We start from the raw sequence: 13,917 nt of genomic DNA, 5'->3' as shown, positions 1-13,917 counted from the left end.
GGTGGTTTTATCGAGTAAGTAATGAAAGGGTAAGAGAGATGTGTGGTAATAAAAAGTGTGTGGTCGAGAGAACAGAAGATGTGTTGAAATGGTTTGGACACACGGAGAGAATAAGTGAGGAGAGGTTGACAAAGAGGATATATGTGTCAGAGGTGGAGGGAAGGAGGAGGAGAAGCGGGAGACCAAATTGGAGGTGGAAGGATGGAGTGAAAAAGATTTTGAGTGATCGGGGCCTGAGCATGCAGGAGGGTGAGAGGCGTGCAAGGATTAGAGTGAATTAGATTTGTACAGGGGGAGGGGGAAGGGGGGGTGTGGAGTCGACGAGCTATTAATGGACTGAACCAGGGCATGTGAAACGTCCGGGGTAAACCATGGAAAGGTCTGTGGGGCCTGGATGTGGATAGGGAGCTGTGGTTTCGGTGCATTGCACACGACAGCTGGAGAATGGCTGTCAGCGATTGTGGCCTTCTTTCGTCTGTTCCTGGTGCAATCTTGCTAACGGCAGAGAAAATATTTCCCACGTATTCCCTGCGTGTCGTAGAAGCCGACTAAAAGGGGAGGGAGCGGGGGGCTGGAAATCCTCCCCTAGTTTTACTTTTCCAAAAGAAGGAATAACAGAGAAGGGGGCCAAAGTGAGGATTTTCCCTCTTAAGCTCAATCTTATGTTCTTTACGCTACCTCGCTAACGCGGGAAATGGCAAATGTGTATAAAAAATCTGTGTGTGTGTGTATATATATATATATATATATATATATATATATATATATATGTTTATGTGTGTGTGTGTGTGTGTGTGTGTGCGTGTGTGTTTATCATTACCTATTTCCAGTTGGGCCGCCGTCCATCTCTGGAAATTAATAGATTTGACAATGAAAAAAAGGAAAAAGAAAATCCTTGTGTTAAAAGCGACGCTGCACACAATAGGGTGATCTGCTTGTACACCAGAGTCATACCAGGTTGCACAAGTTCACTCCTGCAGCAGCCATTCAGGAACTAATATTATACTCACATTCTCACCAGTGTTTTAGAAATTCATTCTTCTAGTCTCATGAGTGAGAGTATGCCACTCGTCCGCTGCTCTAATGCTGAGGGAGGCCTTCTTTGACGTCGTATCGAACGAGGTTTCTTCCTTGAGTACCTCCTTAATGTCCTCTCATTGCTCTCTGTCTGGCCCCCTCTTCCTAGGAAACGCCTGTTAGTCCCTCAGCTCCCTCGACCTGGTTAAGGTTGCCTGGGAGTTGGTGGTCCCGTCTGCCGTCACTCATGGTCGGCTTAATGTATGGATGGCCTTTAACCTCCCGCTGTAACTCGGCTCTGTCAGTTAAGCCACTCGTTGTGGGTCGGTGTGTGGGTGTGTGTGGGAGCTGGACACCTCCCACGTCCGTCCCATGACTCCCTCTCATGGCCCATTGCAGGAGCATCACCTGCTGACATATTGAGGCGCGAATCCACGCTCTCCAGCACGACGCTACGTACGAACACACACACACACACACACACACACACACACACACACACACCCTGACGAGGCTCCTCTGTTCCCCTTCCACCTAGATAGCTTTCTATACATCTGAGTCCTGACCCTTTTATTCGTACCTGAAGATGCAGCCTTTATATATATATATATATATATATATATATCTTTTTCTTTTTTCTTTCAAACTATTCGCCATTTCCCGCATTAGCGAGGTAGCGTTAAGAACAGAGGACTGGGCCTTTGAGGGAATACCCTCACCTGGCCCAATTCTCTGTTCCTTCTTTTGAAAAATTAAAAAAAAATAGAGAGGGGAGGATTTCCAGCCCCCCGCTCCCTCCCCTTTTAGTCGCCTTCTACGACACGCAGGGAATACGTGGGAAGTATTCTTAATCCCCTATCCCCAGGGATAATATATATATATATATATATATATATATATATATATATATATATATATATATATATATATATATATATATATACACACACATATATATATATATATATATATATATATATATATATATATATATATATATATATATAAAACGAATTCAGAGATGAAACGTCCCGAAAGCTGGAATATATTCCTTCTCATGCGCTTCATACGTGTGCGCCATCTCGGAGTGGCGAGGCCCGTCGCCCACGTCGATTTACGTGCATGAAACACGCACAGTCTGCTAGATTTCATTCTAGGAATCATTCGTCTTCCACTTTGATCCGTCTCCGAGTGCCACAGATCAGCCACAGGAATGATCATACACATCTTGGACGCAAACATATGCTCACCTCTGTCCTGCTCATCTCTCTCTCTCTCTCTCTCTCTCTCTCTCTCTCTCTCTCTCTCTCTCTCTCTCTCTCTCTCTCTCTCTCCAACGTAACCAGGTCGATCATAAACTCTGGTTCACAACAGCTGGGAAGTGTTGTACTCAGGCGCCGTAATGATTGTGAGGTAACCACGTCGATCACAAACTGTGGTTCACAACAGCTGGGGAGTGTTGTACAGCTGGGAAGTGTTGTACTCAGGCGCCATGATGATTTCTTTTTTTTTGTGGTTCACAACAGCTGGGGAGTGTTGTACTCAGGCGCCGTAATCATGTTTCTCCGTAGTGAGTGACCCGGCTCATGTCTCCCAGGGGTTGTGTTCTGCCAGGTATGTTATCGCTGCTTACGTCTTCCAGGGATGGAGTGGATGGGGTGGGTGGATGGAGTCATCCTCCACCTCTCTCGTAACTTGGAGTGGAAGCAGGAGACAGCAACACCCCCATTAATTCTCCTGACGGCGCGCGCGCCCCGTCTCTCCTCCACTCCACCTTCTCCCCTTCGCGCCCCGTCTCTCCTCCACTCCACCTTCTCCCCGCGCGCCCCGTCTCTCCTCCACTCCACCTTCTCCCCGCGCGCCCCGTCTCTCCTCCACTCCACCTTCTCCCCGCGCGCCGCTGTGATGTTGCTGCATCCGCTTTGGCCACTTTTCTTCGTGAGGTGTGTGTCGTGTCTCCCTGCACGTGCCGCCACACCCTCAAGGTTTGGCCCCGTGGCACGCGTCCGGCCGCTGCTTCCCACCGTTTGCGTGGCGAGACGAGGCACACGAGGATTGGCTTGTTATGATTGCCTCCTCCTACCCTCGAACAGCTTCAGCTGTGGAGTTCCCCTTCCTTCTTCTGTCTTTCCCTCTCCCCTATAACCATTCCTCCTTCAAGAGTCAAGCTTACAAACACCTGCTGAGTCTCCCCTCGAACAGCTTAAGCTTAAGCTGTGGAATTTCCCCTTACTTCTTCTGTCTTTCCCTCTCCCCTATAATCATTCTGCCTTCAAGAGTCATACAAAGCACCTGCTGAGTCTCCCCTCGATCAGTTTAAGCTGTGGAATTTCCCCTTCTTTTTTCTTGTTATTTCGTTTTTCTTTTCCTTCACTCATGGTGGCCTCGTTCGGGGCGTGTTTTTGTCCGTGTCGTGTTGGGTCACCACAAAAAAAAAAGGGAAAAGTCGTGTGTGTTTAATGTTTACAATCATGACAGCGTTCTGACCTCAGGGACGAATAGTAGGCGTTTGCGCATACCTGGTACGGGAGGAGCTTGTGCATACCTGGCACGGGAGGAGCGTGTGCATACCTGGCACGGGAGGAGCTTGTGCATACCTGGTACAGGAGGAGCTTGTGCATACCTGGTACAGGAGGAGCTTGTGCATACCTGGTACATTCCTCGTCCAAGTTAGGTGTTTGTAGTGTGCATTTGTATGTGCAACAGGTGGTGATGATGACCAGGCATCATGGACACCATCTGCGTGCAACAGGTGGTGGTGGTTACCAGGCATCATGGACACCATCTGCGTGCAACAGGTGGTTGTGGTGATGACCAGGCATCATGAACACCATCTGCGTGCACCAGGTGGTTGTGGTGATGACCAGGCATCATGGACACCATCTGCGTGCAACAGGTGGTGGTGATGACCGGGCATCATGGACACCATCTGCGTGCAACAGGTGGTTGTGGTGATGACCAGGCATCATGGACACCATCTGCTTACAACAGGTGGTTGTGGTGATGACCAGGCATCATGAGCACCATCTGCGTGCAACAGATAAAGGTCTACGAGCAGGTAGAGAGGAGGGTGAGTGGTTCCAGGTGAAGGAGGGTCTGCTGTACAGGTGTGTGATGTCACCATGGCTGTTTAATCTGTTAATGGATGGGTCGGTGAGGAAAGTGGACTCATGGATCTTGGAAAGAGGGGTTGGCATGCAGTCTGTTGGGTTTAGGGGGGAGGAGGAGCAGCTGAGAGATGAGTCAGTTGCTGTTTGCTGTCGACACGGCGGTGGTGAAAGAGTCCAGTGAGAAATTGCTGAAGTTGGCGTCTGAACTTGGGAGTGTGTGTGAAAGGGAGGAAGTTGAGAGTAAATGTGAGTAAAAGCAAGGTTATTAGTTTTAAAAATGGATAGAGGCAGGTTAGTAGGTGTGAAGTTTATATCGAGAAAACATGGTGGAAGTGGAATGCGCAGCGAACAGAACTATGGGAGCTCAAATGAGTCATAGGGTGGGTGAGGGGGCGTCGAGGAATGTGTGGAAAGAAAAGTCACAATTTACGAAGGCAGAAATGGGTTTCTTTGAAGATAAAACTGTAGTCCCCACATTGCTCCGTGGGTGCCAGACGTGGGAAGATCGTAAATAGGTTGGAATGAAATGTTTGAGGACAATATGTGGTTTGAGGTGGGCCGATCGAGTTTGTAATTACGGGGCAAAAGAGATGTGTGGTAGTAAGAACATGATTGAGAGCTGAAGAGGGTGTGCTGAAATGGTTTAGACATATGGGGAGGATGAGTGAGGAGAGGTTGAGATGATGTAGGTGTCAGAAGTGGAAGGGAGAAGGAAACTCAATTGGAAATGAAAGGATGGAGTGAGTAAGTGTTTGAGTGCTCGGAGCGTGTACGGAGCAGTGTGAATTGGAGCGTTGTGATACGCAGGGTCGACGTGCTGTCAATGGACTGAACTAGGGCATGTGAAGCGTCCGGGGCAAACCATAGAAAGGTCTATGGGGCTTGGATATGGATAGGGAGCCGTGGTTTCGGTGCATTGCACATGACAGCTCGTGTGTGGATGTGAGCAAGTGAGACCATTTCTTCGTCTTGTCCTGGCGCTACTTCGCTGACGCGGGGAAACTGCGAACAAATATATATATATACGATTATTCCACCTCAGGAACCTCTTTATGGGGCCCTTGCAACCCTAAGACTGCTCTACATTCAGTAGCAGGGTAGTGAAGGAATCTTTTGTACTGAGAAGGACCTCAACTGGAGTATACTCCTATGATAAAACCTTTGTGGCTTTCTACTCGTGGTGTAACTATATACATGCCTAGTGTTTATATATATATATATATATATATATATATATATATATATATATATATATATATATATATATATATATATATATTGAAATACATAATGAGAATCGAGTGCTCATGATGTTTGAATGAAAAATAATAATGTTGATCATTTCCACAGCATATTACGACCAAAGCATTAGGGAGCTAAAGGACCTCATCATCGTAATATACATATATATCGTGGTGGTGACATTACCTCTGTGTTGGTGACAAGTGGATGAAACTGCTCCAGTGAGGAGAGGGAGAGAAAGAGAGAGAAAGACACATAGTACGTGCCTCATACCGACTCCTGTGGTGATATTAAGTAAACAGTGAAAGAGAGATAGAGAGAGAGGGAGAGATAAAGAGGAAAAGAGAGAGATGCGAGAAGGCACCAGCCGTCCGCGGTATGTGTCCATCTTACCCGGGGAGGACCAGACAGTGCGGGTGGAGCCAGCGCCACACACGCCCCTATGGCTCTACTACAAGTAAGCTCTGAACTACACACACGCACGTCGCTGTTTGGCTGCCTGGCCCAGTGGGGGAGAAATGCACCAGTTACCCTCCCCTCCAGGGACTCGCTCTCCTTCCCCTCTCCCCCACTGGTCCTCGTTTTCTAACTCATTTGATTCATTCTTTATATTATATATATATATATATATATATATATATATATATATATATATATATATATATATATATATATATATATATATATATATACTCTGCTTTTATTCACTGTTAATGTGGTAAGTCTTGTGATTTGTGCATGATTGTTGCGATATGTCCTCTCACATTCAGGTTTTGGTTATAATGTTAAGGCGAGGAAGAATATGTGTTGTGTTTTTGTGTCTCCTCTTCCAGACTGAAAAAAAGAACGTTGTGCATGGTAGAAATAAGATCCACACACACACACACACACACACACACAACACACACACACACACACAGTGTGTGGTAGGGATGGAGACTAGATGGTTGTTTACGTAGATGGATGGGTTTTGGAAATAGGCGCGAGGGCCGTGACCCTGGTGGTGTGGGAGGGAGGATAGTGTGGGGCCCTGGCTGGGAAGTGGTCGGTGTGGGTGTGTCGGGGCCACCCACCTCCTCCCCCCCACACCACACACACAACCACCCACACGAGGTCAGCCAGTGTAGGTAGCCTCCCTCCCTCCTCCTTCCCCACTACCACACACACACACCCACACACCACGACCCACCCGATCTACGCATGTGTTCTTACCTCCCCCACTACCACCACTGTTGATTCCACCCATCACCACCACTGACTCCTCCCAGCTCCATCACCACCACCACCACTTTTGACTCCACCCATCACCACCACCACCACCACCACTGTTGACTCCACCCATCACCACCACCACCACCACCACTGACTCCTCCCAGTTCCACCATCGTCACCACCACTGTTGACTCCACCCATCACCACCACCACCACTGTTGACTCCACCCATCTCCATCATCACCACCACCACTGTTGACTCCACCCATCTCCATCATCACCACCACCACCACTGACTCCTCCCAGTTCCACCACCACTGACTCCACCCATCTCCATCATCACCACCACCACCACTGACTCCTTCCAGCTCCGTCATCACCACCAACCACCACCGCTCAAGATGGAGAGCATTACGTCATGACGGAAGTGTTCACGCGTGGCTGGTGAGGACCTGGTCACGTGTGGCCGCCGAACCTGGACATTGTGAGCTGTGTGAGGTCAGGTCCCTCCGCGCACTGACCCGCTTGACCTCCACAGTGCCACCCATGGCCACCAGAGGGCCTGGCCCATGCACCTCACAGCCCATGGTGTCCAAAGGTCGCACGGTCGTGCTCACAGGTCGCACGGTCGTGCTCAAGGGACGCAAGGTCGTGCCCAATGAACGCACAGTCGTGCTCAAGGAACGCACGCTCGTGCCCAAGGAACGTACGCTCGTGATCAAGGAACGCACGGTCGTGCTCAAGAAACGCACGGTCGTGCCCAAGGAACGCACGGTCGTGCTCAAGGAACGCACGAGCGTGCCCAAGGAACGCACGGTCGTGCCCAAGGAACGCACGGTCGTGATCAAGGAACGCACGGTCGTGCCCAAGAAACGCACGGTCGTGCCCTATGAACGCACGGTCGTGCCCAAGGAACGCACGATCGTGCTCAAGGAACGCACGGTCGTGCCCAAGGAACGCACGGTCGTGCCCTAGGAATGCACGGTCGTGCTCAAGGGAGGGACGATCATGCTGAGGAGGTTAATGATGGTGAGAGAGATGTGCCCTCAGTTATTCATCGTCAGGTGGGCGACGTGTGAGCCTCGGGCTGTTCCCCTGATGACCCATATCTTGAAGGACGGGACGAGACGAGCAGATTCCCTCGGTGTCAAGGCGGGAGAAGTGGAGGAGGAAGAGGAGGAGGAGGAGGAGGTCGTCAAGACCTGAAGGTGATGGTCAGGTCCTTCTGATGATGTAAGGTCCTGGTACTCGTCTTGTCCTGAAGGGGGGTGTTGGTAGGTCATGTGGCTCGCCGTTGGGCGTGAGCGCCCCACTAAATTAGTGGCGCACGAGAGGCTCCTACATGGTATCCAGTGCTGAGCGGTGGAGGGGGTCGTACCCGCTCGACGGTGCAGATGACGAGGAAGCATGAGCAGGCGCTGTGGCTGTGGTGGAAGTACACCCACGTTCATGAACGCCCCACGCCGACGCTGGCTGGATTCGGATGCGGATCCCGCCACGTCGTGTGTGTGTGTGTGTGTGTGTGTGTGTGTGTGTGTGTGTGACAGGCTGTTCGTCGTGTTAGAGAGAGAGAGAGAGAGAGAGAGAGGGGGGGGGGGAGACAGTGTCGTCTCTGTGATATAATCGCGACACATCCCCGTTGGGGGTAAAGGTGACACGCTCGCACAAGGCACGGGTGTATAGAGAGGCCTGACCCGACCGGATGTCAGGTGACGCTCCGTGTGTGCACTTAAGGTATAGAAAGGTCGGTCGTCGGTGTCCCGACCCTGTGTCGGACCCGCAGCCTGAAGCAGGGCTTGCCCGACCGACGCCGATATGGACGAAGTAACCGTACCCTGGCAGACGGCAGGCGTGTCATCCCCTGGTGGAGGGTCGGGGCGTATTGTGATGGTCCCGGGACGGGATCGTCCCGCGGGGTCGGGGCGTATTGTGATGGTCCCGGGACGGGATCATCCCGCCGATTTCTTTTGAGTGGTACCGAGTGGGTCGCTCCCATGTCCTTTTCGCGAGCTGGGGTGGTTTCGTAAGGGGGCGAGGAGGAGGAGTTACTGATCGATAGGTAGATAGACAGATGAGGAGTGTTTGTAGTCGTCTGCTGTGGGTAGAACACAGCGAAAAGAGCTCGTGGGCTTATATATGTGTCCCCCCAAGGCGGCTGTACAGATGTGTCGTTCGTTGGACGTGACATTTTTACGTCGGCCTTACTCAAGCCTGAGTCACGCCCGAGGGTGGATGGACTTCCGCTCGGGTTTCCTGTTGTGGCGACGGACGGGTGGTGTGTACGATGACATTTCACGTGAAGCCCCAGAGCAGTGACGCCACGACCCCTCGACCAGCTCTGTATAGGGCACGACCCGTCCGCGCGGACGGTACTACGACCCTCCTCTCTGTACCAACCAACTGTGGCACGAGCCTTGAGCGCGACGGGGCGATCCTTGGGTATGTGCGATGGCATGGGTCAGGCCAAGAGGTCAAGGCCATCGTACCCAGGGGTCGCACCGTCATGCTCAAAGGTCGTACCGTCATGCTCAAGAAGTATGAGGACCTCCGAACGTTACAATTGTATAATCATTTTTACAAACGAACTCGTCCATCATTTCAGTTCGGGCTCTGATCAGACGATACAGTATACTGCATGATGTATTTCCCCTACAGTGGGGCAGGAAGCAGCGTGATGACCACTTATACCCAACCGATTCAGGAAGGTCGCAAAAAAAAAAACACCTCCTCTCCTCCGCCTCCGCCTCCTCCTCCTCCTCCTCCGCCTCCTCCTCCTCCTCCTCCTCCGCCTCCTCCTCCTCCTCCTCCTCCTTCTCCTCCTCTGCTGTTGAGAATCTTTCTCGAAAAAAGTTTTTCGAGAAGATGTATTTGGTCGTCGCCTCGGCCATCTTGCGCTCCCTCCGTGTCTCGGTCAGGGCTGCGACAGTGTCTTAGTGCCGTATGACAGTGTCATGTAAGTGTCCTTATGACCGTGCCGTATGACGGTGTCGTATGACAGCGCCGTGTGACTGTGCTGTATGACAGTGTCCTATGACAGTGTTGTATGACAGTGCCGTATGACGGTATTGTATGACGAACGTATGACAGTGTCGTATAACAGTGCCGTATGACAGTGTCATATGAGTGTGCTATGACAGTGCCGTAAGAGTGACGTATAACAGTGTCGTATGACAGTGCTGTATAACAGTGTCGTATGACAGTGTCGTATGACAGTGCCGAATGAGTGTTGTATGACAGTGTCGTATGACAGTGCTGTATGACAGTGTCGTATCCACTGTTCGTATCTCGTCACATGACAGCTCGCCGTGTCAGAAGTAGTGCCATACGGACCAGCTGTGTGACGACAGATTTTGTCGTTCAGTTAACAAAGAAAATAAAAAAGAAGTTGTTAGTGCTTCGTAAAGCCCCGTCGGGAACTCCATACGTAAAGATGACGTTACGTTACGTTACGTTACTGAAGATTTCCCCAATGTCGCTGCTGCTGCTGGTCCATACCACCAACCGGTTTTTTAAGTTCTTTTATTTTTAAGGGTTTTGAGGGATGTGCTTGTTGCCACCATAACGCTGCCTGGCGGTTTTTAGGATCTCCCACTGATTCGTTTTTCTTTGATCATGATTATTATAATGGGTTGGGATTCGGTCCTTCTCTTCTGTAGTGCCCCATCGGAAGTGAGGTGAGGGCCAGAGTGCTCAGCGCCTGGCCCTTCGTGTGTGTGTGTGTGTGTGTGTGTGTGTGTGTGTGTGTGTATGAGGATATGTAGACAAAACTGTAATTATCTGTTATCGGTGATATATGCCTGTGAGCTTATGGGCGCCGTAAATGACTTCGATAAGTGAATGATCATTTGTTCTCTCTCTCTCTCTCTCTCTCTCTCTCTCTCTCTCTCTCTCTCTCTCTCTCTCTCTCTCTCTCTCTCTCACGTTGGCTTGATCATCTGTCCCAGACACCTGTGTCTGTGGCTGGATCAGGAGCGGCCCAGAAATTGTGAACGTGCGTACACACGGAAGGTGTGGAAGGTGGCTTTCTGCTGGTGGCCACGAACGAACCTGTGTGTATATACGATGGAATCGTGTGTTGGTGTTAGATTGACATCGGATTAGCGTTACGTTAGATGAAATTAGACGCATGAGTCGTCTAATGACATCGGATTAGTGTTACGTTAGATGAAATTAGACGCATGAGTCGTCCGATCTCTTCGCTACGAGGTGATGGGTGGGTGACCATCTCGCATGCCCATTCCTTCGGGTGTGATGTACACAGCGTATTCGTCTTTTACGTGACGCATATACGCCCGTGAATTGGACCTTCCTTGTCATTCACAGCTCATGAATTACCACACTTGTAAAGAGAAGAGAAATATAGTTTTTCCTAATCAATAAGCGACCTTCATACAGTTACTTGCTTCCAGATGTAATCACTTGGTCACCTACTCAGTGGGGTACCTCAGGGTGTTAATGTGAGAGCCTTGTCTTGGGTTGTTCGTGAGTTATTGTGCCGACAACATTGTCTCTACAGACAGGCGGACGGACGGACGCAGGGGATGATGACGTAATGTCCCACACGCACACACACACACACACACACTCGCTGTGTGTTGGCGCCAGACTCAACGTCTCGTATCCATCCACTTCCAGCGCACTGGCAGCGCAGCGCCGCGCCGCGCAGTCCCGTTCTTCACTTTCAAAGATTTGTACTTTCAAGAGGAGGAGGAGGAGGGGCCGTGGCAGATGAGCTTGGTTTGGTGTCGTGGTGATCTGTTGGTGGGTTTGCCCTTGTGTACGGAGGTACGACCCTTGAGTACGAAGTTGCCGCCCATGAGTACGACGGGAAGACCCTTGTGTACGGAGGTACGACCCTTGAGCACGTCGGTACCGCCCTTGAGTACGACAGGAAGACTCTTGTGTACGGAGGTACGACCCTTGAGCACAACGGTACCGCCCTTGAGTACGACGGTACCGCCCTTGAGTACGACGGTACCGCCCTTGAGTACGACGGTACCGCCCTTGAGTACGACGGTACCGCCCTTGAGTACGGAGGTACGACCCTTGAGCACGACGGTACCGCCCTTAAGCACGACGGTACCGCCCTTAAGCACGACGGTACCGCCCTTAAGCACGACGGTAACGCCCTTGAGTACGACAGTACCGCCCTTGTGTACGGAGGTACGACCCTTGAGCACGACGGTGCCGCCCTTGAGTACGGCAGCGGTACGAGCCTTGAGTGGTGTTGGGGGGGTGTACTAAGTGGGTGTGAGCCAAGTCTTCCCTGGGTGTGGCCGTGGTTGGGGTGTAGCGTAGTTGTCTGGGGCCCGTCTGAACTCACTCACCTCCTCAACAATAAACGCTCCACACCTGAAGCTGTATTAATAGACGACCCACACACACACACACACACACACACACACACACACACACACACACACACAGCGGCTGCTAACACGCCCTGAACTTAAAATGTCTTCGTTGTTGCCAGGGACTTAAAACCTCACCTCCGCCCCTTTGTACGACGGTACGACCCTTGAGCACGACGGTACGACACCTTGAACACGACGGTACGACACCTTGAACACGACGGTACGACCCTTGAGCACGACGGTACGACCTCTGATCACGACTGTACTACCTTTGAGCACGACGGTACGACACCTTGAGCTCGACGGTACGACCCTTGAGCACGACGGTACGACCTTTGAGCACGACGGTACGACCATTAAGCTCGACGGTACGACCCTCAAGAACGGTGGTACGACCCTTGAGCACGACGGTACGACCCTTAAACTCCACGTTACGACCCTCAAGAACGGTAGTACGACCCTTGAGCTCGACGGTACGACCCTAGGGTATGGTAGCCATGGTCTTCGACCTTTCCTTGAAGTCAACCTTTCCTTGGAGTCAGGTCAAAGGCCTTGCCGTCGCATCTAGAGATTGTACCGTCGTGGTCAAGGGTCGTGCACGGTCGTGCTCAAGGGTCGTGTACCGTCGTGCTCAAGGGTCGTGTACCGTCGTGGTCAAGGGTCGTGCACGGTCGTGCTCAAGGGTTTACATCCTGTTGGTGGTGAGGTACACAGCTCCCCACGCCCCTAACACCCCACCCATCCACCCCCACGAGGTGGGTGTACGTGCAGAGAGACCAATGGGGGGGAAGGCCTCCTCAGCTCCTCCCACCCACCCACCCCCAATCCACATGACCTTGCCTCATGGGGTCGCGGGGTGAACCTGTTTCTCATTCAATAATAAGGCGGGATGGCTGGCTGGTCAACCCTGGCCATGGCCAAGTGTGGAGGAAGGTGTCGTGTTTGTGTGTGTATATATATATATATATATATATATATATATATATATATATATATATATATATATATATATATATATATATATATATACTCTCTCTCTCTCTCTCGACTCCCCCCTTGTAGAGCACACTGGCGCCGTGCCAGCAGTGATCTAACTGTGCTTGAAGGGTGGGGAGTGGGTGGGTGGGGGGGGGGGGGGTATAGGGAGGAGAAACAATGTGTTCCGTTGATGACGTTCTCCCCCTCCTCCTCCTTGTTGATGACGTTCTCCCCCTCCTCCTCCTTGTTGATGACGTTCTCCTCCTCCTCCTCCTTGTTGATGACGTTCTCCCCCTCCTCCTCCTTGTTGATGACGTTCTCCCCCTCCTCCTCCTTGTTGATGACGTTCTCCCCCTCCTCCTCCTTGTTGATGACGTTCTCCTCCTCCTCCTCCTTGTTGATGACGTTCTCCCCCTCCTCCTCCTTGTTGATGACGTTCTCCCCCTCCTCCTCCTTGTTGATGACGTTCTCCCCCTCCTCCTCCTTGTTGATGACGTTCTCCCCCTCCTCCTCCTTGATGATGACGTTCTCTCCCTCCTCCTCCTTGATGATGACGTTCTCCTCCTCCTTGTTGATGACGTTTTCCCCCTCCTCCTCTTCCTCGTTGATGACGTTCTCTCCTCCTTCTCGTTGATGACGTCCCTCCCTCGTTAATGACGTTCTCCCCTCCCCTTCGTTGATGACGTTCTCTCCTCCTTCTCGTTGATGACGTCCCTCCCTTGTTGATGACGTCCTCCCCTCCCCTTCGTTGATGACGTCCTCCCTCCCCTTCGTTGATGACGTTCTCCCCTCCTCCTCGTTGATGACGTCCTCCACTCCCCTTCGTTGATGACGTTCTCCCCTCCTCCTCGTTGATGACGTCCCTCCCTCGTTAACGACTTCCCTCCTCCCCCCCTCCCCCTTCGCTGATGACGAAGGAATCTTAAACAGTCGTTGACGGCGGTGGCGTGGTTGACTGATGACGACGACTCGGTCTTCTGGTGGTGACGATGATGACGTGGTCG

General features: G+C 51.4%; 1 protein-coding gene across 8 annotated transcripts in view; it reads left to right on the top strand.

The window, feature by feature from the left end:
• The window catches only part of LOC139756091 (phosphatidylcholine:ceramide cholinephosphotransferase 2-like), a 396,755-nt gene that overhangs the window by 242,520 nt on the left and 140,318 nt on the right, over positions 1 to 13,917 (top strand). The window contains exon 2 of one of the 8 annotated variants that reach the window (XM_071675126.1): positions 5,478 to 5,826. The exons of the other annotated variants lie outside the window; for them this stretch is intronic. Coding sequence (XP_071531227.1) covers positions 5,720 to 5,826 — 107 coding nt within the window. The 5' untranslated portion in view covers positions 5,478 to 5,719. The remainder of the gene's footprint in view (positions 1 to 5,477; positions 5,827 to 13,917) is intronic. 8 annotated transcript variants of the gene reach the window in all.

Source organism: Panulirus ornatus, chromosome 20 (assembly GCF_036320965.1).
Source record: "Panulirus ornatus isolate Po-2019 chromosome 20, ASM3632096v1, whole genome shotgun sequence".
Taxonomy (NCBI): Eukaryota; Metazoa; Arthropoda; class Malacostraca; order Decapoda; family Palinuridae; genus Panulirus; species Panulirus ornatus.
Note: the sequence above shows the minus strand (reverse complement) of the source record. Positions and strands in the feature narration are given on the sequence as shown.